The following is a 25,200-nucleotide window of genomic DNA, read 5'->3' as shown; positions in this document are numbered from 1 at the left end:
CAGATGACACAATCTTGCTTTCGGAAAGCAAAGAGGACTTAAAATACTTACTTATGAAGTTCAAAGACTAGAGCTGTCAATATGGGTTACATATCAATGTACAGAAAACAAAAATCTTCATAATTTGATCAACAAATTACATTATGATAAATGGAGAAAAGATTGAAATTGTCAAAGACTTCATTTTGCTTGGATCCACAATCAGCACTCATGGAAGAAGCAGTCAGAAAATCTGATGCGAAAGACCTTTCTAAAGTGTTAAAGAGCAAAGATTTCAGTTTGAGGACTAAGGTGCATCTGACCTTAGTATTATTAAATTATTAAAATTAAATCATTAAAATACCTATGGTATTTTTTAATCGCATCATATGCATGTGAAAGTTGGACAGCGAATAATGAAGACCACAGAAGAATCTATGCGTTTAAATTACGGTGTTAGGGAAGAATATTAAAAGTACCATGGGTTAGCAGAAGAACAAGCAAATCTATCTTGGAAGAAGTACAACCAAAATGCTGCTTAGAAATGAGACTGGGAGACTTTGTCTCTCTTATACTTTGGATATGTTCTTAGAAAAGATGAGTCCCTGGAGAAGGCCATCACATTTGCTAAAGTGGAGGAGGGTAAGCAAAAGAAGAGGGAGACCCCCCCAACGAGATGGATTGACATAGTGGCATCAACAATGTGCTCAAATATAACACTTGTGGACATGGTGAAGGACTGGGAAGTGTTTCATTCTGTAGCACATGGGTTGCTATGAATTGGAACTGATTCTAGAGTACATTACAAAAACAATAAAACATAATGAAACATTTGGCTACTCCTCCGACCTCCACTTCAATCCTTTGCCCAGCAAATAGAGCTTCCAAATCTAAAATATTCAAGTAAAATTGCAACTAACCTTTATATATGCACTTGGGTAGATCTTATGAACAGCATCTCCAGGTGCACGTCCGGCTTCTCTGTCTAAGTAGTAACTCTGTACAAAGACCGCATGGTCACTAAGGCACCTGACCCAAACATCACCTTCACCTTTGCATTCCAACTGCACACCTTTGCCGATGTGCAACCTGGGGGGGGGAGATGGAATTACATTGCAATTGTTAAGTATTTAAAAATAATTTTTAGTTCAAATTATATAACATGCCAATATTAAGATACTAAAAAGAACAAAGAAAAGACATCACATAATACCAATAACAAAAAAGACAGGCATTTTTTAGCATTTTAGTATATTTCTTTGTGGTGCTGTAGGATAAGCACTGGGCTACTTACTAACTGCAAGATGAGTGGTTCAAACCCACCAGCCACTCCTTCGAAACCCTATACAGGGTCGCTATATATTGGAACTGACTCGGCAGCACTTAACAACATGATCATACAAAGCAGTTTTTGCTATATGTCAGGAGCATTTAACATGATTCTTACTTAACCCTTACAACTCAAAGTATGTGCCAATAATCCCATTTTACAGATGCAGAAACTGTGGCTTAAAACGATACTGTCCAAATCAATATTCAAAGCCACAGGTGACTATTTAAACTGAAGTTCTATTAGAGAACATGGGCTTAGAGATTAAGCAATTTGCCAAAGCCACGCAGTTTATGAAAGAGTCAAGATTACCTGCTTTTACACATAACACACACACACATTTCCTTAAGGAGTTAAAATAATACAGCATCTAAAATGATGTCTGTTTTCCTGTAATATGTCATCATAAGCACTTTCATTACATTATATAAACTTTTTACTAGTATTTTTTTATTACATTTTAAAAATGAAACAGTTTATCACATATACTCAACCATTCTTTGCATAAGGAGTCTGCTGGTGTTGTAGGATAGGTATCAGACTGCTAACTACAAGGTTAATAGTTCAAACCCACCAGCTGCTCCACGAGGAAAAAAAATGAGGTTTTCTGCTTCCGTAAAGGTCTGTTGTTGTTGCTGCTGTTATGTGCCGTGGAGTCTGTTCTGACCCATAGCGGCCCTGCACAGGGTTTCCAAGGCTGTAAATCTACGGGAGCAGAAAGCCTCATCTTTCTCCCATGGAACAGCTGGTATTTTCGAACTGCTGACCCTGAAGTTAGCAGCCCGATTCGTAATCACTATGCTACCAGAGCGCCATAAAGTTTTGCAGCCCGGAAAACCCTACACATGGTCACTATAAATTGGAATCAACTATATGGCAGGGAGTTTGGTTTTTTGAGGGAGCACAAAAGGTTGATTGTTCAAATACATACAGAAGCAAGGCCTGGTGACCTGCTTCTGAAAAGCCACAGCCTTGAGAAGCCTGTGCAGCAGGTTTTCGTTCTACTCAGTACACATGGGGCTGCTCTGACTCAAAGCCGACTCAATAGCAAGTAGTTTGGTTTGCCTTTGACCTGTTTTACTATCAATTTCCAATATTATAAAAAACACTGAGAAACACCTTTGTGAATCTGGCCTCATTTTGTATTATTTCCCCTACAAATTACATTTGTACAGCTAACATGAGATCAGAGGATATTAGTTTCTAAACTAGATTCCAAAAAAAAATTCAGTTACTTTTTCAAAATACAGAAACCTCACTTACTTTAAAAGAAATTTTTAAAAAGCCATTGTTAATACTACATTTTAAATAAGAAACATCTAATTAAAATAGAATGCTCACACATTCTGAATTTTCAATGTGGTCTTTATCCCTCCATTTATATTCAAGAGCTCATCAAAAAGCATGATTGCAAATCAAAAGTAATGTACTATGCCAAATTTTTAAAAGTAACCATGTAACAGTAGTACAGTCAATACCTTGCTCTCTCAATGGCTTCTGTTCTGTGAACATTGGAGAGTTGGCCCAAGCAAAAGCGATCTCCTCCAGAAGGGTCCACGTATCCATCAACAGTAACAATAGGGCAGCTTGAAGGAACCTTAAATGTCTCTCCTACCTGAACATCCATTTCAAAGTAAGCAATGGAACACCAGTACTCAGGAGCTATGGGAGACAAAGAGGAAAGACATTCACCAGTGTGAGAAAGCTTTCATTTTTCAGTAAACTGTTCTTAAAAGAAAGGGGGGCAGATGGGGAGAGGACTCTGAAAAGTACTCAGTGGAATGAGATGAAAATGGTGCAAGCATTAAAGCAGAAATGGCTTCTGTTTTCCAGCTCAGTACCTAGCATTATTTTTGAAACACTAAAATATATCTTTTTAACTTTTTATTGTGAATTGAGTGATAGTTTACATGAGAGAACATCGGTTTTACACTCATTCTATCGTATTTCGTTTCATTGCAATGATTACAAGCCCCTCCCTGCATCATAATTCAACAGTATAGTATTTGCTTCTATTTCCATTTCCTCTTTTTTGTTGTTTTGTTTTGTTTTGTTTTGGGGGGGGGAGATGTACACAAAAACACTCAGGAATATATAATCATTTAACCAAAGGGCACATTCTGCAAGCCTGCCTCCTAGCCGCCAGCACACAGTCTCTCTTTCCATGAGTCTAGAGTCCTCAGCTGCTCTCTCTCTCCATGACCTCATCTCTGCCTCCATCTCTGGTGTCACTGCTTCCCTGGATAGGGTCCTGCATTCCGCTCATGCTCTTCTCCCTTGATGGTCCTAGGGTCTTCTGTTCCTGGAATGTAAGATTAACTACTCCCCCCCTTTTTGTTATAAAACTTCTACCTTTACAGTTGTGACAGTCACAATTAGTCATGATACAATTACTACTGAATCGTAAGAATCTTATCTTGATCTCCTTTCACCTGTCAAGACAAGATGAAAACTATTAAGTGAGGATTCTACCTTCCCCTGCACACACTCAGATTCATCAAATTGTAGCAACTTACAGTTGTTTCCTTTATCAAATTTCTTTATCTTCCTCTACTCGAGATCTGATCATCAAACCATGGAGGCTAGGTCAAATGGATACTATCTGCAAGTCTGGGTGTGCTTGTGCATCTCCCCTCACTTCCTATCAGCAGGCCACTTCACTCTCAGCTCTAGCCCTCTGTGGCTATGTCCTTGTCTATGGGCCCAGGAGTTCCCAGGTCTCACCATACTTGGGGCCCTTCCTCTTCTCTCTCTCATCTCCAGGTCGATGGAAGTCTATGGAATGTGATGAAACCCATATCTTCATTGCTGCCTTTCCCCTCTTCCACTCATGTGGTACACCAATGTGGTCACCAGCAAGCTTACATGCCTGCTCCTGTATTCCCTTTGAGTTGTAGTCTTGGAAGGGAGTTTGTCCTGAAGGAATTTGATTGCTTGCCCTGATGGCTCCCTGGCAAACAACTTGCTTGTTCTTGTAGCAGCCAATCGACTGCCATTATTGTTTCTGATTTTCCTGCTGGTCTTTCTTTCAAGAAGTATCTTCTGTTCCTCGAGTTGCTCCAGGCTGGTCTGCTTGTCCTTTCAAGTGGGAATGTCCCACCTCAGAAGATTCCTGATGGGGTTTCAGAATTCCACCTAAGATCTTATATACTACAAGGTTCATAAGAAGTCTATTTCAGTGGGCAAAGTCTGGCCCCTTTTAGGTATTCCTAAAATCTTTTTTTTAATGTTTTACTGTGAATTATGTGATAGTTTACATGGTAGAACATTAGTTTTACATTCATCCTATCTTAGATCATTTCACTGCCATGCTTACAATCCCCAGCATGCATCATCACCCAACCACAGGGTATACCTTGCAATCCAGCCCCCACCCCCAGTTTTCAGCACACAGCTCCTCTCCCTCACTGGGTCTAAAGTCCCCAACAGCTCCATCTCGCCACATCATCGTCTCTGCCTCCATCACTCCCCTGCTACAAAATGTCTCCCTTTACATTTCCAATCCTCACAATCAGTCCTGATAAAAATTATTCACTATTATATCACAAGAGACCTATCCACATTTCCTTTCATCAGCCCTGCCTAGACAGATTAGATACTACTCAGTAGAGATTCTACCTTCCTCCACACCCTCTGGATCTAGGTTCCTTCTTGAAAGTTTGTTAGCCAGTCACTTCTTGCCTTTGAAGCCCCCCTCCATTTTGGGTAGCCAATGTCCAAGTTGCCCATCCCTGTCTACTCTGTGTATGGAGGGGGTGGGAATGATCCTCTCTGTAAAGATTTGTTCCCTCTTTTGAGCTACTGCATCCATAGGTGCAGGTCAAGTTCATCAAATTGTATTACTCATTTTTTCCCTCTTCTTTCTTCTTCTAGTTGAGCTCTGATCATCCAGTCACTGCAGCCAAGTTAAGTGGGTATTATCGACAAGTGTGGGTGTTCTTGTGCACATGTCCTCTGTTCTTATCAGCTGGATGTTTCACTCTCCACTCTAGTCCTCTGTGGCTATGTCGCTGACTCTGGACCCAAGAGTCCCCAGGTCTTGCAACACTGCTAGCCAACCAGGTCTCCACCCAGGTTCACAGGTGTCTATTGAACATTGTAGGGCTTAGCTTACAGCTTCACTGCTGTTTTTCCCTCACTTCCCCTTATTGGTGACAAACGTGGCCTAAAATAATTTTTAAAAATCTAAAATTTGATTTTTACTGCAAAGGGCCAAATCAGCAGAGAATTTAAAGACTGGAAATGGAATCTTAAATAAATTACCATGATGTTTTATTTGACTACATATAATATTTTCTGTGTAGTCTGAACATTACTCTTTAAAACATACTGAAGTATTCCAGGGTACATATTCTTATAGCACATCAATATGTGGTATATTTTTATGGGTCCCTACTTGAGAGAAGGAGTCCTGGTGAGCTGCTGTAGGAGAAGCACTGTACTGCTAAGTACAAGATTGGCAGTTCAAACCCACCAGCCACTCCTCAGAAACCCTATACAGGGTCACTAAGAGTTTGAACAGATTCCATGGCACTAAACAGCAAGTTGAGAGAAGGAGCATGGTGGTTCTTTAGGATAAACACTGAACTGTGAACTAAAAGGTCGGCAGTATGAGCCACCAGCCACTGCATGGGAGACAGTTGAGTCTTTTGGCTCCTGCAAAGATTTATAGCCTCAGAAACCCCTATATAGGGTTGCTATAAGTCAGTACCGAATCAACAGCACATAGCAACAACTTGAGGGAAAAGACACAAGCAAGTAAGCCATCCAAGCCTGAGTCAAGAACACTCAACAACTCAGTTGGTGTGCATAGGGGCTCTCATTTTATCTCTTGGGAGAAAAGTCATTTGTCCCACCTGTATACGTGCCAAATCAATAGCTATTTTAATGAAGTCTATTTACATCAACTCCTATAATTTTTGCCTGGTAAAGTGGAGGGTCAGCAAAAAAGAAGACGACCTCCAACGAGATTGAGCGGCAACAGCAATGGACTTAAGCTTAGTAACAATTGTGAGGTTGGTGCAGGACAAGGCAAAGTTTCATTCTGTTGTGCACAGGGACACTATCAGTCGGAACCAACTTTGACAGCATCTAACAACAACTACAATTTTACCTTGAAAATTTAGAGTATTCATTTTAACAAGGGATTCAAAATAATTTTCAATGATTGGGGAATTTGCCACATTAAGGACAGGGGTATGTGGTAGCTAGCACCCAAGATTGCCTTGTGATAGTCACATCCTTGTGGGTAGTTCCTGCCCCAGCACCCCCCCACATTGAATAATATGATGGAGGAATGATGTGATTTCCAAGGCTAGGTCTTAAGACACTGAGGCTTCTATATGCACACATACATAGAGACACACACACACAGCTCTCTCTCCCTCTGGGAAATCCAGCTGCCGTGTTGTACAAGAACTTAAGTAGCTCCACGAAGAGGTCCATATGGAAAGCAGCTGAAGCTCCCCATAAGGTGAGGGTTGGGGTGTGTCATGGAGTCGGTTCCAACTCACAGTGACCCTGTAGAGGGTTTCCAAGGCTGTAAATGTTTACGGGAACAGAAAGTCTCATCTTTCTCCCACAGAACAGCTGGTAGTTTCGAACTGCTGCCCTTGCACAATGTAGGTGACACTAACTGAAAATGAATCCCCAGCAGTTCCAGCAGACTTTTTTACTGCAACCTCAGAAGAGACCTTAACCCAGATGCACCCAGCTGAGCCTCTCCCAGGTCCAGGACCCACGAAAACGAAGCGAAACAATGAATGGTTATTGTTGTACTTGGACTCCGGATGTGGTGCCGTAGAATCAGCACTGGGCTTCAAACCCCAGATCCACCAGCTGCTATACAGGGTTGCTATGATTTGGAACTGACGGCACTTCACAACACCAATAATGATTGTACTTAACAACAACTGTTGTAACCTACATATTGTGATAATCTGTTGCAGAGCAACAGGTTAACTAATCTAGTCAAATCTGCTATGTACCGAGAGCAGCATGTGCACAAGAAGCACAGAGGGTGACAGAGATGAGCAAGCACAGCTGAGGAGTTCAGGACAGTTAAAGCACTAAGGGAAGAACAAGAAATGAGACTGGAGAAGTAAGGGAGGAATAATTTTTTTACCCTGCTAAGGAATTCAGATTTTATGCTCTAGTCAAACTGTAAATTGAGGGAAGCTTAGCTATTTACATTTGAACATAATTTAATCTAATAGTTAAATTAATGCCAATTAGCCAGAGATTCTGGGATCTCTCTTCTAAGATCAGTCCTAGAAATTTTTTCTTTTAGCATCTACTTAAATTTCTTCTTTTGCTTTTTAAGCTACAATTTTATAGCTGTTATATTTTGAAAACTAGCTTTCTTTTGTTATAAACGTTGTTGTTAAGCATTGTCAAGTTCCAACCCATAGCGACACTGTAGAGGCTTTCTGAGGAGTAGGCTGGTGAGCTTGAACCACCAACCTTGTAGTCCAAACCCCAGCGCATTAACCCACAGCGCCACACCAGGACTCGGTACATTTATGTAGTCAATGCTTAAAACAAAATTGTACTACTTTTTATTTTACCTGAAACACTGTTGTCTTTTCTTTTGGACACAGCTAAAAATGAATCAAACATTGACAGTCCATTTATGACTTTATGAGCTACTCTTAAAACTGTTAACTCATGTCATAATAAAAGTATTCTATTTCCATGAAAAGTTAAGGGAGCCTATAATTATGCTAAAACCTGTATGTATATACCTGTGTCAATTACCATAAAGAAAATCTAAATAATTTGACCATGACCGGGATTTTAAACTTACCAGGATGATTGGAAATGGGAGGCTGGAATGCAAGCTCATTGTGAACTGGCCCTAAAGAAAAAACAAGAAAAATCCCATTTTTATTTATTAAAAGTTTTCCAATGCTAAAACCTTACTTAAATATACCCATCATACCTTAGGAGTTGTTTAGATCAAGTTTACAAATAAGAACTTAACAGCTTAGATTGTTTTATGATTAAAATAAGCAAATACTCTTGTATAATATTTTTGTAGGTATTTAATTACAATAACATTTCAGTGCTATGTAAGGTACTGTTAATCAGTTTACAAATAGTTTTACATGCAGTATTTAATGCAGATTATAAAGAAATTAATACAGTGTAATTTTTAATGCAAGGTATAATAGCAATTCAAATTGTTGGTTTCAGTCTAAAAACAAATGTTTATAATCTGTTAAATTAAGACTATTTCTATACTAGAACAATAGCTAGAGAATTTTACATGTTAAGACACTCTGCTAAACACTTCACATGAATTATGACACTTACTTCCCACAATACCTTGAGGTAGATATTATCATTACTAGTCTTGAGGCTTAGGGAGGCTGAAAAGCTTGTCAATGGTCACACAGTTTGTTAAGACTACAAATCCCACACCCTTAACTACTATGTTGTTCCAGGCAACCATAAAAATTATATGAAGGGAAGTAAAAAAGTTGGTGGAAAATTCCATTATCTATTAAGTTCATTTTTCCATGAACTTTTTGAAGTCCTCTTGTATTCTCTTAAGACATGAAAACACAGTAGCATAACTGGAAAAAAGGCAGATGCACACACACACATATAGGAGGGAGCTATAAAAAGTTTGTGGAAAAACGAAAGATAATGGATTTTGTCCAGAAACTTTGTGAAACCTTCTCGTATAACATGATTCCCACCTTTCCACAATACCCAATTTAAATGACTGGAAGGAAAAACATGGCAAAACACTACAAGTGAAAATCTCTGGGTGGTAGGATTCTAAGTCATATTTGTTTCTGTGCACACTTTTCTGTATTTTATACTTTTCTTTGGTGATGTCAGTCTTCTAATGAGGAGGCAGACGTAATATATATATATATATGAAAGTGTTAGACTCTTGATTGTATTAAGCCAACGAACAACAATCCCCCTTTATCTGAAGCTACAGGCTGTGGTTATCAGTAGGGGACTGTTCTCAATCATGCTTGAACAGATTATCAACAGACTCAACATCCTTGTGTCTAGCATATGCTAAATGCTATGATGAAGGAGACCTAGCGATCTTGGCACTGAAAGAGTTTCAAATCACTAAGGGTGGATATACAAGATACTATGGGATCGAAGAACATATACAAAGCAAACAAACAAATGAATGGAAATCAATGTGATGTTAATGAAACATTAGCAACAGTGAAATAAATGTAGTAAGTAAATATCACTCTTCTAAAACAAAGCTATGAAACCACAACTATGAGAAGAAAAAAAAACAGAAAGAAAAGTACTAATGGTTTAATGGAACCAAATTGTAGGATGAACAAAAGATGTAAAAACAGTTTTATAAAAAGAAAGAAAGAAAAAAAAAAAGTCCTTGAAAAGAAAAAGCCCTTACAACAAAAACAAGAGCTTACAGTAATGTCCGGGATGGGGCGGCATAGGCGGGTGGTGCTGAAGATGGCCGTTTTGGTGGTGAGGCAAATTAGGTGTGTATGGTGCGGTTCTACTTCCAGTCCAGGTGGTAGTGCTGTCTAAAAATTAAGGCCCACATGGATTAATTTGCTTTTAAAAGGCTGCCTATTTTTCTCAGCTATTTAAAAGATTGTAAAAAGCATGTACATACTATGATGGTAAGTAGCTGGCTGACCAGTAAATCCATTCTGCTGCTGTCCTGGCTGAGGCCCTGAAGCTATCTGCAACAGTCCTTCACTATGGCTGCCTGCCAGTATACTGGCCGGCTGACCTAGAGGAACAAGAAGACATTAATATGGTACACTTACAGTTGCAATCCTATGCTTTCACCTATGGACAAACCTTAACTTGAAGAAATTTAAAATGATGTTATCTTACATTATGTCTATCTCATTATAGTGGCCTATTTCTTTATAGTCTTCAAACGCTAGCAATCTCTTACTATCTGCCCTACCATAACCACTTCTTCAGAATCATTCTGGCTCACTTCTGGCCACTATCCACCTCTTGATCTTTCTGATTAAGATCCCAAAAGTCCAGATTCAAGAAAATACTGAAAACTGGAAAGCTGATAATTCTCTGCACCAGTACTGGTAATGGCATAACGCTAAAACTTGGGAAAACGAAAACTGAGCAGGCAAATACTTACAATGAGATGTTATGTGGAAGGTGAGTAATATGCTATCAATATGGCATCTGCTAATAAAAAATCAAATAAAACCCAAAATCTCACTCATCATTCTGCTTTGTAATGTTTTCAATTATCTTTAAAAACTAAGAATCACATCCTTTTTACAATACCACTCTACTCCTGAACTTGAAAACAAAAAAAATTAGGTGACCTCTCTGCAAGAAATAATCAAGCCCATTGGAAAACACTGAAATTTACTATTTTGTACCTCACTGTTATGTTACTGGCATAACCGTATTCTTTACTCATCTGAATGGGAATACAATCAGATGGAAGAGCAAATGACAACACTGTTCTAAGTATCAAGGAAATGGAACCATTTTTCTCCTCTACTTACATTTGTAAATGTGAAATCAAAAGTTTAAAAGAATTATTTCAATAACCCCCAAACTAACTCAATTTTAAAGATGATATCTTAGCAATCTCCCATTCTACTAAATTCCCCCCAAATTTGAAAAGAATCTTTAAAGGTTAATTATAGTTCTGCCTTTGTTTTTACTAATTGTACATGCTGCATACTATTAACTTACAAAAAAATTGTCACTACATAGGAAAATTTAAATGATTTTAATTTACTGATAGAAGGTGGCTTCAAAATTTTTTTGGAAAAATTCAATTATCTTTTGTGGTGTGTTGAATTATTTAATATAGCTGAGAGAGTATGTGTAGAGGCCAGCTGGTCTTAAAGTGCAGGGAGGTTTGTGTGGACTCCCAAGCCTGCAGTTGTTAGCTAGGAAGACAAGGGTTGAATTAAACAAAAACTTACCTAATGAAGAAAAAGATGTATGATATTGAGGTACTATAAACTGCTGCAGTTTTGATGGCTTGCTTTTGTACTGGATTTTGTTTATGGATGCAGATGCTCAAAATTTCAAACAGAATGGAAGACTCTTCACACTAAAGAACATACTTGTCTCCTCAAATACTGGGTTGATAGAGACAGGCAAGTTAGAAATTGGATATCTAAAATGGGGGCAGATAAAGGCATGAAGTGGCTGGTATACAAGCTTTCATGGGTGTGTTGTTGTTGTTGTTAAGTGCCATCGAGTCAGTTCCGACCCATAGCGACCCTGTACAGGGTTTCCGAGGGTGTAAATCCTTACGGGAGTAGAAAGCCTCATCTTTCTCCCATGAAGCGGCTGGTAGTTTCGAACCGCTGACCTTAAGGTTCGCAGCCCGATTCGTAACCACTACACTACCAGAGCTCATGGGTGTACTCAGTTAAAATGATTATTGTGGGAAAGTTAATCCTGAATGTATGAAAGAAACAGTGACCAGAAGAGTCAGGGGGCAGCCTGTAGTGTAGTGAATTATTTAATGTCTCTCCTAGTGTTAGTCTTTGTAACTCCCACCAAATGACTCTTTTCCTAATGGGTCTGCATGCGAATGGAAGAAGATACTGATAGGATGACATGATTCAGCTGTGGATGTCAAGAGAGTTAACTGTAATTGTAAAAACTTGGAACTCTTGCATGGATATAAAACATGCCATCTCAGAAGCAGGAGCGGGGGGTATCTCGCTGCCATCAAAGAAGAGTCAGAAGTGGAGCATGTCCTTTGGACCCAGAGATACCTGTGCATTGAACCTCTTTGCTCCAGGCACAGAAGGTTGTGATGCTGGATGCATGGCAGAGGAGCAGCAGCAGCAGAATCAAGAATCAAAGCAGGAGACATAGCAGTGGGCTGCCCAACCCACGAAGCAAGTACAGCGGAGTGACTCTGGGCAGAAGGCTTCCTTATGGAATGAAATGCCTCACGGATGTTTGTGTATGTGTGTGTCACTAGGTTTGCTGACCCATGGAGCCAGAGCCAAGAGACTTTGGTGAGGCTTATGGTGGAGTGGTGTGTCATGTGAGCATTTATCAGCACTCTAAAAGTCCTTTGTAACATTGGTCAGGCAGAGAGAGGCTTGCCCATGGGCAAGGCTGAGGAGAGGTTGTCCTAACTGCAACAACTGTGACCCGAGTATTTTCTGAACCTACACTGTAACCTGTTAATTTTCCTAATAACCTCATAACTGTGATCACGGTTGTCTTGAGTTCTGTGTGGTCACTGGAATGAATTATTGATACACCAGCTAAGTAGAGAGGGTTGTGGGAGGAATGGTTGGTCCAGTTTTTTGCAACTTCTAATTGCATTTTTCCACAAGTTTTTTGAAGCCCACTCATAATTAGAAAGAAACCCTGAAGATATTTCGATGCCAAATGAACCTAAACTGAGAGAACTAGTTCTCTGCACAGAACGCTTCCAGGACTCAATCCCAGGTGCTAAGTTGAAGTTAAACACAACTCACATAGCAGTCTTCCAATTCCTCTTTTTCAGTCCAACTTCTTTTCTTTAATTCTATCAGTACACTTCTTGAGATCAAAAGGCACATTTTGCCACAAGTTCTAAGATTCCCAGTGTTTACTAAATTGTGAAAATCTATCCAAAAAATACCAAGTCGAAATCAGCTGCATTTCACTTACATCAATTTTTCTGATCCTCAGGAAAGAACCACTAAAATGAGGCCATGTTAGCATGCATCCACAAACCTAAAAAAGCCTAAACCCATTGCTCTCAAGTCGATTCCAACTCCTATTGACCCTAAAGGGGAGTAGAATTGCTCCATAGGGTTTCCAAGGCTGTTAATCTTTATGGAAGAGATTGTCTCATCTTTCTCTCTCGAAGCAGCTGGTGGGTTCAAACTCTTGACCATTCGGCTAGCAGCTCAACACTTAATCCACTGTGCCTCCTTACACATCAACAAGGGCATGCAAATTCAATCTCCAGATACATAAACAAAGGCAAGTAGCTCCACTCGAGCACATGCATCTTCTTGTATCCATCATGTCAAACTCTGTCAACCATATTCCCATTGGTAAAGCGTAGAAAGAAATCAGAAGGACCAACTGGTTCTAAAGTATGCCCTTAGTCTGCATCATCCACTTAGATTATGTTCTCCACGATGAGAATGGCATCTCTTATGCAAATCCCAAAAGACACTGCTTTGGATGGAGAAATGAAGTAAATAAGGGGAAATCTGGTACGTTTTGTTTGAAAACTCACAATTAGGGAAATTGGTTAAGTGTCGTGGAATCTGTTCCAACTCACAGTGACCCTGCAAAGGGTTTCCGATGAGTGGCTGGGAGTTTGAACCACCGACCTTGTGGTTAGGAGTCTAGTGCTTATCCTACAGTGCCACACCAAGACTCCTATTTATTCCAAAATAAATAACAAGCAAAATTCTTGTTAAATCTGATATTAAAATAGAATGTTTCTTTTGATAGCAAGTTTAGATACAACTCCCATAACCAGCTGCAACCAACACCATACCGCAGGCCAAGACATTGCTCTGTGCTCTCCACTATAAGCAGCATACTGTTTTCTTGCCACTAACTCAATCTTCAGTGGCTATAACAAAAAGTAAACACTAACAGAACCAGGCCATTGCTGCACTGATCAGGCCCCAAGCAAAGCAGAGCCTGATAGCCCTCTCCCTGCACATGACTGAGAAGCCTGTTGAAACAGACTTCTCATTTAGCACAGTCAGAGATGTAGACTTCAGCTATTTATCCAAATGGGCTAAAAAAAAACCAAAAAACAACCTTTGTTCAATGTTACTTTTGTTAATTAAATAGTTCTTTAAAATACATCTGAAAGCTCAAGAGGCTTCTGACTCCTACATGTATTAAGGATACATAAATGAATTTAAATTAATACTATAATCAATGTCCTTAAATTCCAAACCATAGGCCAGTATAAGAATCTTTAAGTAAATTATAACCACCATTTTTTTACAGGACTAATTTAATCTTTCCAAATCCTATTTAATACTTATTTGCATATGAAGGCTACCAGTGCTCTTTTACTTATCTGATGCTTCCCTCCAAGTAACTACATATAAATATTTAACGGTTAGGGAAATGTAACTTGCTGACTATGTCTGACTCTCCAACTCACTTGTGGAAGCCACAGGAATGTTGGGAAAGTTGGTGGTGCTGGTAGCATTAGACTCAGCTGGGGCTAACAGAGCTGGAGTGCTGTATGTCTCCGTCGACGCACGATTACTTGGTGGATGTTGGATGGTTTGAATTGAATGTCCTTCAGTGGATAGCGACGGCTGTCCTTCAAAGTCATGAACATATTCGTCCTTCACCAACATACTTGGTGGAGCTATACAGAAAATTAAAATACATTGAAAAATCTTACCAGCCTCTATTTCCCAGGGAAGGGGAGAGGAGGGATTTTTAAAGCAAACAGCAAAACATCACCTAAAATCAATGGCAGTAAAAAACTGACCGTAATTCTAATTCAGATTGTTTTTTTTTTTTTTTTCAGAATAATATTCTTTTAAAAGCATACAATTTTATAAGCAAGAGTCATTTATTTGGAGGTAGTGGCATCAGCTATATCTGATCAATCAATCAGACTGATTCCTTGAAGTCTAAAGCCAGACCAGTTTCTAACAGTCTCCAGCAATGACCCTGAAGAGGTATTTCTTGGTCTCTTGATTAAACTGGAACAATCACTTTTAAAACATAACATGAGGTAGGCAAAAACCAAATGGCTGGAGAAGATATTCATCCAGTTAAAAAATACTGAGTCCATAACTGTGATTAAGTACTGAACTATATCTTTTTGACTCATCTCACGCTGTGGAGACTTGGGTAGAACCAGATAGGTATAAAATTCTAAGATCTAGAATTTTAAGTAGCATATTCTTTGAAAATGCAATGTACTGGATGTCTCCTAGACAGTCCGCATTCTAAATGATAGGTCAAATCGAAATTTCCTTCTGGAAGCCCACACCAAATAAGCTTGATAAATATGCCATGAAAAAAAACCTTCACTAATCAACATCTTTCATTTATGTGGGCACATCTTAATCAGAAAAGGCAGACTCTAACTAACACAGAACACCTTTCATTGACTACACTATTTTCATTGAATAAAATAGTTTCCTTAGTTATCAGAAGGAAGAAAAGAAAACCAAGTTAACTGCATGTCTACAACCTTCCCACTTGTTTTCGGGGGCTGTTATTTTAGGATTTGCTCTTTTTTTATCTTTGGCAAATAATCCCTTTATTGCTTCAATTAGCTATGCTGAACTAACCCTACTCCCAAAATTTTAAATCTGTATTACAATCAATTAATAGATAACAAAAAGACATTTTCTTTTCTATTAAAAACGAGTACTATGATTTTCCTGGAGTCCTGGTGTGGCACTATAGGAAAAGCACTGGGCTGTTAACCACAAGGTTGACAGTTCAAACCCACCAGTTGCTCCTTGGAAACCCTATACAGGGTTTCTATGAGTCAGAACTGACTTGACAGCATTTATCAACAATGATTCTCCTTATTACCTGTCAAATTTTGAGAAAAACCTATTACCCATAAACATCAACTAGTTACAATGCTATTTTTAACTTTCTATGATCAAAACTGTAAGAATTTTCATTATTCAAATTCCTGTGTTGTTTTTGTGCCGTCAAGTTGGTTTCTACTCACAGCAACCCTACGCACAGAGAAACACAGTGTCATCCTCCAATCGTTAGGCTGGGGCCCACTGTTGCTGCAACTGTGTGACTCCACCCCATTGGGGGTCTTCCTCTCTTTCACGGACCCTCCACTTTACCAAGCATGATGCCCTTCTACAGGGACTGGTAACATGTCCTGAAAACATGTCCAAAATGTCAGAGGAAACTTTGCTATCCTCATTTCTATGGCGCACTCTGGCTGACCTTCTTCCAAGGTAGATTTGCTTGGTCTTCTGGCAGTCCATGGTACCTTCTCAGTATTCTTCACCAACACCATAATTCAAATGCATCACATTTTCTAGTCTTCCTTACTCAGGATACAACTTTCACATGCAGATGATGCAACTGAAAACACCATGTTTTGGGTCAGGTGCACCTTAGTCCTCAAACTTACATCTTTGCTCATGAACACTTTAAAGAGATCTTTTGCAGAAGATTTGACTAATACAGTAAGTTGTTTGATTTCTAACAGCTGCTTCCATTGAACACTGGTGGATCCAAGCAAAATGAAGTCTTTGACAATTTTAGTCTTTTCCCCATTTATCATGATTTTATTTATTGGTCCAGTTGTGAGGACTTTTGTTTTCTTTACAGTGAGGAGCAATTCATACTAAAGGCTATAGTCATTGATCATCAGTATTTTCAAGTTCTCTTCATTTCCAGCAAGTAAAGTTGTATTACTATATATGGCAGGCTGTTAATAAGTCTTTCTTAACTTCTGATGATAATCCATCTTCTCATATTATTTGCTCAGCATACATATTGAATAAGTACGGTGAAGGACTATAACCCTGATGTACACCTCTCCTGATTTTAAACCACTCAGTATCCCCTTGTTCTGTTCAAACGACTGCCTCTTGGTCTACGTCCAGGTTCCTGACGAATTCCCATTCTTCTCAATGTTAACCATAGTTTGTTAGGTACAGCCTTTTAAAAAGCATTATGGTAGCATGCATCAAAATTCATATAGTTATAAAAAAGTCAAAAATATTCTTTTCAACTCCATAAATTTCTTTTACAGTTCCTCTCCATAAAATTTTATGGAAACAAAAACTGATACTAACATATCAGTAAAACATTGAACACAACCACCCATACTTATTGTTATTCAAATTATAAGAGCACAAAGAAACATTCTTTGGGGGATGAAGTGGTACAACTGCATATTAATGAGTCTTTTATTGTAACCTTTGATAAGTTCAGTGCTTTCCTCCATAAAGATCATGACATCCCTATTTAATTACTGGACATTTTAGGGTTTTCTGTTATTACAGTGACTGGGATCTTTGTACTCTCCAGTATATAGCTCTTGCCATACACAAGGAGAAAGCTACTGATTTGAGGTTATAACTTAGCAACTTGATACTCATTGCTTCTGTTTTCAGTTGACTATTTGAATTAATGGGAAATCATATTATCTCCTAACATTCTAACTGTATTCTGCTTTTAAATTAACTATGTCTCATATCTTTTTCCTGCTTTAATATAGGGCCTAACATGTCTAGCCACTTCATTCTAAGTTTCTTCTATCAAATAACATAAATACATGTTCATAGGTAAAACAACAAGCACAGACATCTGCAATGAGACCAAAAAGGCAGGTTATAAAATACTATTACATACTATTAACATATACATGTTTTACAACAATTACATACTGTAAATAAGAAGTCACTGACCAGAACAGAGTACACAGTAAGCCTTTTTTGCTCTTGGTATAAGAAAGGAGGGAAATGATTTTTAAAAACACCTGGAATGAAACACCTGAAACTTATCAAAGTCATTACCTGAGGTAGAGGCACATGGGGAGGGGAGAGGGCGTCTTTTATTGGACGCCTTTTACAGTATTCTGATTTGTGGACTATATAGTGCCTATTCAAAACAATAAAATAAAAAATAAAGCATTTATATTTAAAATCCAGAAAAACAGACATCAAATTATGAAATATTTCACTTTTTGGAGTGACATCTGACAAATTCATTAAAAATACACTGAACACTTATGTACTATTCTAGCACTGAAGAGATCGATAAACAAAACAAAGCTCACTGCCCTCAGGGAACTTACATTCTAGTGTTTAAATACACTGCGTATGCAGCACCCATCATTGTGGCTCCTTCACCCCAAGTACTGGATCGCTCCAGATCAGCAGGTTCTTCATCTGGTCACATGTGGGCAACCCCACCAACCATGTGGGAGTATTAAGAGAATAACATCATGGTACTTGTAAATCATGACCTATATATTCATTTTTAGTATCTAGTATAGTCGTTATGAATCGGGCTACAAACCACAAGGTCAGCAGTTTGAAACTACTAGCTGTTCCATGGGAGAAATATGAGGCTTTCTGTTCCCATAGAGATTTACAGCCTCAGAAACACTGTACAGGGTCGCGATGAGTCGGAACTGACTCCAAGACACATAACAACAACAACAACAACAATTCATACTGACCCTGTATAGGGTTTCCAAGGAAGGGCTTTTAGGCTTGAATCGCCAATGCTTCAGTCAGCAATCCAATGCTTATCCTGCAGGGTCACACCAGTACTCCACAATACCCAGTGATAATTAAAGCTCATTAAATACTAAAAATGAATTCATAGGTCATGATTACTACCAAGACATCCAACTCAAAAGTGAAGGCGTCCTCCCACTTATGAACTCTTAGTTACTGGCCTTGTATGTTTGTGTGTGCAAATCTAGAAGTAATGATGATGTTGTTGTTGTTGTTAAGTGCCGTCGAGTCGGTTCCGACCCATAGCGACCCTGTACAGGGTTTCCGAGGCTGTAAATCTTTACGGAAGCAGAAAGCCTCATCTTTCTCCTGTGGAGCAGCTGGTAGTTTCGAAGCCCGATTCATAACCACTACACTATCAGAGAAGTAATGATGAGAATACCTCATTTCCTGAGAAAATAAGCTATCAAAGATTGCCTGTCCATTAGCCATCACTAGAGGGAGCTATAAGGCAGAATATAGTGCCCCAGCCAATGTAAGTAGGCTATCATCCCATACAACCCGATCAATTAAACAGGTACCCAATCAACAGTAGTTTTAGGGAATGAAAGGAGTGTGCTGAGCCTTCATAATTTGGAGCCCCTTGTACCCAATCCATGAAAATTCTGATATAGTTATCACTACAGTCTCTCAACCCCTGACATTCATGGTCAATTCTCTAAATACATAGAGAATAGTAAAAATCTGAAAGGTATTTCATTTCATAGATGAGAAGCATGGTATATATAGCATTATCTATGTGGTGAAGGAGCAAGGTGTTGTTAACAAACCTTAGAACCGCCTTCCCAGACCACCACAACAGCTCCTATTACCAATCCACACTTCTCAGGAACCTACTGACAATTAACAAGTACCCAAAAGCTCCAGTCTTTCTATACTATGAGTGAGATGGAAGAAAGGTGAAAAGAAAAACCAACAGACCTGCATGATCTTACTTCCTAAATTTGTTACCATTAGATGTTTCTAACCTGCCTTCAAACATTACTATTCGACTACAAAAGAGATGTTCAGCCACTAATCTCCCTCCAGAAAAAAATGGTACAACTTTCTAAGATAACAATGGCTTTTTATGGTTTCTTGGCAAATTGATTAAATGTTCTTGCACATATTATAGTTTAATAACATGCTCTAAGTATCTGAGCTAAAATTTAAAACAACTCCAATCTCATATATTACAGTAAAAATTAAAACATATCATTTGTGTGTCATCTCCCCACTTTGACACTTTTGCGTTTTTAAAAAAACATGATTACATCAGCTAATCAGCATTATATTTTTAAGTAAACTTATTTAGATGTTTTGTTTACTCAAAATAAAACAAGGCTGAAAAATATTAACACACAATTTTAAACCAATATCAGCATTATCATTTATAGAAATATATATAAATATATATATTTTTTAATTCTGGAAATAAGAAAAAGCTAGAATACTGGTATTTTTAAAGGATCTGTTATATATGATTGTTGTTCTTAGGTGCTGTCCGTTGATAGCAATCCTAAGCCCAAAGGTCCTGTGCCAGCCTCCCAGTTGTTCCATTTGAGCCCACTGTTGCTGTCACTGTGTCAATTTACCTTGTTGCGGATCTTCCCTTTTTGACTGACCCTCCACTTTACCAGCATGAAGTCCTTCTACAGGGAGGACTAATTCCTCCAGACAACATATACATAGAACAAGAGACCCAATTTTGCCATTCTCACTCCTAAGGAGGATTCTGGCTCTACTTCTTTCAGGACAGATTTGCTTGTTTCACCAACACCACAATTCAAATGCATCAATTCTTCTAAGGTCTCCCTTATTCACTGTACAACTTTCTCATGCACGTAAGACAACTGAAAATACTAAGGGTTGGGTCAGGCACATCTTAGTTGTCAGTGACATCTTTGCTCTTGAAGACTTTAAAGAGGTCTTGTGCAACAAATCTGTCTAATGCAATGTTGTTGTTGTTGTTGTTAAGTGCCGTCGAGTCGGTTCCGACCCATAGCGACCCTGTACAGGGTTTCCAAGGGTGTAAATCTTTACGGGAGTAGAAAGTCTCATCTTTCTCCCACGGAGCGGCTGGTAGTTTCGAACCGCTGACCTTAAGGTTCGCAGTCTGATTCGTAACCACTACGCTACCAGAGCTCCTTTGATGTTCTTGACTGCTGTGTTTCCATGAGCACTGATTGTGGGTACAAGGAAAATGAAGTCTTTAGCAACTTCAGTCTTTTCTCCATTTATCATGATGTTATGTTTTCTTTACATGGAGGTGCAATCCATATTGAAGGCTGTAGTATTTGATTTTCATCAGCAAGTATTTTAAGTCCTCTTCACATCTAGCAAGCAAGATAGTGTCATCTGCATATTGCAAGTTGTTAATGAGTTCCTACGATCCTTATGTCACATTCTTCCCCATATAATCCAGCTTCTTGGATTATCTGCTCAGCATACAGACTGAATAAGTATGGTGAAAAGATACAACCCAGGCATACCTTTCCCGATTTTAAACCATTTAGTATCTCCTTGTTCTGTTCTTGGTTTATGTACAGGCTCCTCATACGCACAATAAAGTGTTCTGGAATATTCAATCTTCATAATGTCATCCACAGATTGTTATGCTCCACACAGTTGAATGTCTTTGCATAGTTAATAAAGCACCAGTAAACATCTTTCTGGTATTCTCTGCTTTCAGCCAAGATCCATCAGATGTCAGCAATGATAGCCCTAGTGCCACGTCCTCTTCTGAATCTGGCTTGAATTTCTGGCAGTTCCTTGTTGATGTACTACTGCAACCATTTTTTAATTACTTTCAGCAAAATTTTACTTTCATATGATATTAAGGATATTGTTTGGTGATTTCTGCATTCCACTGGGTCACCTTTATTGGAATGGGCACAAATGTGGATCACTTACAATCAGTTGGCTAGGTAGCTGCAAATTTCTTGGCACATATGAGTGAGCTCCTCCAAGGGCTGCACCAGTTTGTTGAAATATTTCAATTTGTGTTCCTTCAATTCCTAGAGACTTGTGTGTTGCCAATACCTTCACTGCAGATTGGACTTCTTCCTTCAATATCAACAGTCTTTGATCATATGTTACACCTCTTGAAATGGTTGAACATCAGTTAATTTTTTTTGGTAGTGAGTCTGTGTATTCTTTCCAGCTTTTAATGCTTATTGCATCACTCAATATTTTGCCCATAGACTCTTTAAATATTGCAACCTGAGGCTTGAATTTTCTCTTTAATTCTTTCAATCTGATAAATGCTAAGCATGTTTTCCCTTTTGGTTTTCTAACTACAAGTCTTTGCACATTTCATTAAAATACTTCCTTTTCTAAGCTGCCCCTTGAAATTTTCTGCTCAGCTTTTACTTCATCATTTCTTCCAGTTGCTTTAGCTTCTCAGTGTTCAAGAGCAAGTTTGAGCGTTTCTTCTGACATTCATTTTGGTCTTTTCTTTCTTTCCTTTTTAATGACTTTTTGCTTTCTTCCTGTATGATGCTATTGATGTTATCCCACAGCTCGTCTGGTCTTTGCTTATTAGTGTGTAATACATCAAATCTGTTCTTGAGATAGTTTCTAAATTCAGGTGGGATGTGCTTATGGTCATTATTTTAGCTCTCACGGACTTGTTTCCATTTTCTTCAGCTTCGGCCTAAACTTATATATGAGCAATTAATGGTCTATTCCATAGTTGGCTCCCGGCCTTACTTCGGCTGAAGATACTGAGCTTTCCCATTGTCTCTTCTCACAGATGTAGTGAATTTGATCCCTGCGTGTTCCATTTGATGAGGTCCACGTGTATAGGTGCCATGGTTGTTGCTATTGTTAAGTGCCATTGAGTCAGTTCTGACCCACAGCAACCCTGTATAGGGTTTCTGAGGAGCTGCTGGTGAGCTTGAACTGTCGACGTTGTGGTTCAAACCGACTATGCAATCCAGCTCATTAACCCACAGCGCCACACCAGAACTCCAGTATTTGTAAGGAAAAAAGCTGTTGGTCTTACGAGTTCTATCATTTGATTATCAGCATCACATCTATCACCGAGGCCGTATTTTCCAGCTATTGATGGCTCTTCTTTGTTTCCAACTTTGGCATTCCAATCTACACTATTTATCCATGTATCTTGACTGCATGTGTGATCAATTTCAGAATACAGAAACTGGTAGAATTATTAGAATAGGTGTATGGGTATTATTCTATCTCAGACAACACTGTACTTCTAGATAGTTCTTCAAATGCTTTTATTGATGATGAATGCAATATCATTCTTCAATCCTTGCATGATAAACAATGATTGTCGGATTCAAAATGGCCAATACCTGTCCATTTCAGCTCACTAATGCCTAGGTATCATCTTTATGCATTCCATTTTGACGACTTCCAATTTTCCTAGATTCATACTTTGAATATTCTATGTTCTGATTATTAATGGATGTCTGCAGTTGTTTCTTCTCATTTTGAGTTGTGTCCCATCAGCAAATGAAAGTCCCAAAAGCTTTGCTCCATTCATAGCACTAAGGTCAACTAAACTTTTAAAAGCAAGTTCTTCCCCAGTTGTATTTTGAGTACTTTCCAACCTGAGGGGATCATCTTCTGGCACTATAGCTAACAATGTTCTGCTTCTCTTTCCTCCTAGTCTGTCTTAGTCTGGAAGCTCTACTGAAACCTGTCCACCATAAGTGATCCTACTAGTATTTAAAATACCAGTGACATCACTTCTAGCATCACAGCAACACACAAGATACCACAGTATGACAAACTAACAGATGAGTGGTGGTATACACAATTAGAAATTACAAAGCATTATTACATATGACCTTGGAATCTAGTTCTGTAAGGTTTTCTTCCAAATAGCCAGTTGTTTGGAATTTATAAAATTCTTTTGTCATTTATTTTTTGATGTATTCTTCTATCATATTTTTCAGACTACTCTAGTTCTTAAAGTGCAGTCCAAATCCAAAGAGTCAACAAACAATTTAAATCCAGTTTTAAATGCTGGTCCATGCAGAAACAAAAACCAACCTACATTTCCAAAGCAGATATGTTTAACATCTTGTTAATATTACTAAGTACCTATACAAACTAATTCTAGGTCATCAACAACAACCAAAAAATCCAGAAGAAAGAGGATAAAAGCAAACAGAAAACATGAAGTTTACATGAAACAGATTACCTACCATTACTCTGCAGTGTTAATCCTGAGAGATCTTAATTTTTTAAAAGGGGAGAAAAATGAGACATTAGTCATTATCATGAAAATATGTTCCATTATATTTAAAGTAATAACATGTAAATTTAAAACATCGTGAACCATTTCAATACAAGATTAGTTGTAAAAATGCTACTTAACAATAAACTAACTACAGAAGCTATTTAATTCTATAAAGCTTTCCATTTTATTTTTCAAAAACAATGTTCTAAATGGGAAAAGATCAATTATATGTAATTAGTTTTAGCAGTCAAAATACAAGCTGGTTTCCAAGTTCAAATGTAAATATTTCTATTTAATTAAAAAACGATTCCTTAACTCTACTGGAAGTCCTGGGTTAAATCCAAATCTATCGTTTATTTTAGGAAACTTAACATACTATTGAGATCTTTTCTCTTTATGCTTCTAAGGATAAAGGCGAAGTCTACTTACCAATTCCAGGTGATACAACTCGTTCATAGTGATATGGATTCACACAGACACTATCACATTTTAAGTCAAATGCATACTGACAATATTTAACATGTTTCAGTTCATTTTTATGAAGATCAGGCCACCTCCAGAGACGAGCATAGATCACATGAGGAAATCCTTTCCGACCAGCCACCTAGGAGGAATTAGCAACCGTTTACTGAACATTAGTTATATGCCAAATGTTACACAAGACACTTGAATCTTCACAATCCAGGAAAGTCAGTAATAGAATCCCCACTTCCTACATGAGGAAACTAAAGCTCAAAATAACGTACTTTTCCATGATTGCAGAGCACTACAGACGAATTAGAACTGGAACTAAGATATACTTCCAAGACCTGTGCTTGTGGTTTACATTAGTAAGAAAGTATGGATTGGTTGCAGAAACGTGCCTGAAATCTAGAAGTAGAATATTTAATTCAACCACATAAAATTTTTCTAGTTTACTAAAAAATTAAGTACAGGATATCATTATATAGTTGTACATGAAAATGTGACCAGTGAAAATGGTGGCTAAAAACCATAAAATGCAAGCTTTTAACACCATGAGTTCTATACATATGCTTAGATTCTTTCAGAGTATTTTCATGTAACAAAAGTACTAAACATTTATCTAAATTATAAGAGGACCAAGTAGTAGCGATAATCAGAATTTTACTACATATACAGCATGATTATTTTTCAAATGTTCATACAATTGATTAAAAAAAAAAGGACTCCTAGAATGAATAACACTGTTAAAGGTAGTTCTCTCAGAGTATATATTTTCTCTCTTTTGCTTTGTATTTTTTTTTATATGAGAAGCCTTCAATAAGTTCATGGAAAAATGAACTGGAGATAAATGAATTTTCCCACAAACTTTTGGAAATCTCTCCTGATGTTTTTCAAATTTTTTACACTGAACTATTTTTGAGATCAGTACATTAAAAAACTATAAGGTCGCATTTATCCCACTTATATGAAAAAGGCATATATATAGAAGCCGTTTGTTAGTGGTTCCCAAGGGTGTGAGGAAAGGGGAAACAGTG

At 38.1% G+C, this 25,200-nt stretch overlaps 1 protein-coding gene across 1 annotated transcript in view; it reads right to left on the bottom strand.

Moving 5' to 3' along the window:
* The window catches only part of SMAD4 (SMAD family member 4), a 62,281-nt gene that overhangs the window by 13,548 nt on the left and 23,533 nt on the right, over window positions 1-25,200 (bottom strand). Inside the window, exons 4-11 of the mRNA XM_006837498.1 lie at window positions 24,131-24,305; window positions 23,667-23,696; window positions 14,415-14,627; window positions 9,933-10,052; window positions 9,724-9,840; window positions 8,115-8,165; window positions 2,788-2,971; window positions 900-1,068 (exon numbers count right to left, since the gene is read on the bottom strand). Of these exons, the coding sequence (XP_006837561.1) occupies window positions 900-1,068; window positions 2,788-2,971; window positions 8,115-8,165; window positions 9,724-9,840; window positions 9,933-10,052; window positions 14,415-14,627; window positions 23,667-23,696; window positions 24,131-24,305 (1,059 nt within the window). The remainder of the gene's footprint in view (window positions 1-899; window positions 1,069-2,787; window positions 2,972-8,114; window positions 8,166-9,723; window positions 9,841-9,932; window positions 10,053-14,414; window positions 14,628-23,666; window positions 23,697-24,130; window positions 24,306-25,200) is intronic.

This window comes from Chrysochloris asiatica, unplaced genomic scaffold (genome assembly GCF_000296735.1).
Source record: "Chrysochloris asiatica unplaced genomic scaffold, ChrAsi1.0 scaffold00021, whole genome shotgun sequence".
Taxonomy (NCBI): Eukaryota; Metazoa; Chordata; class Mammalia; order Afrosoricida; family Chrysochloridae; genus Chrysochloris; species Chrysochloris asiatica.
The sequence above is the reverse complement of the archived record's forward strand: the minus strand, read 5'-3'. Positions and strand labels throughout refer to the sequence as shown.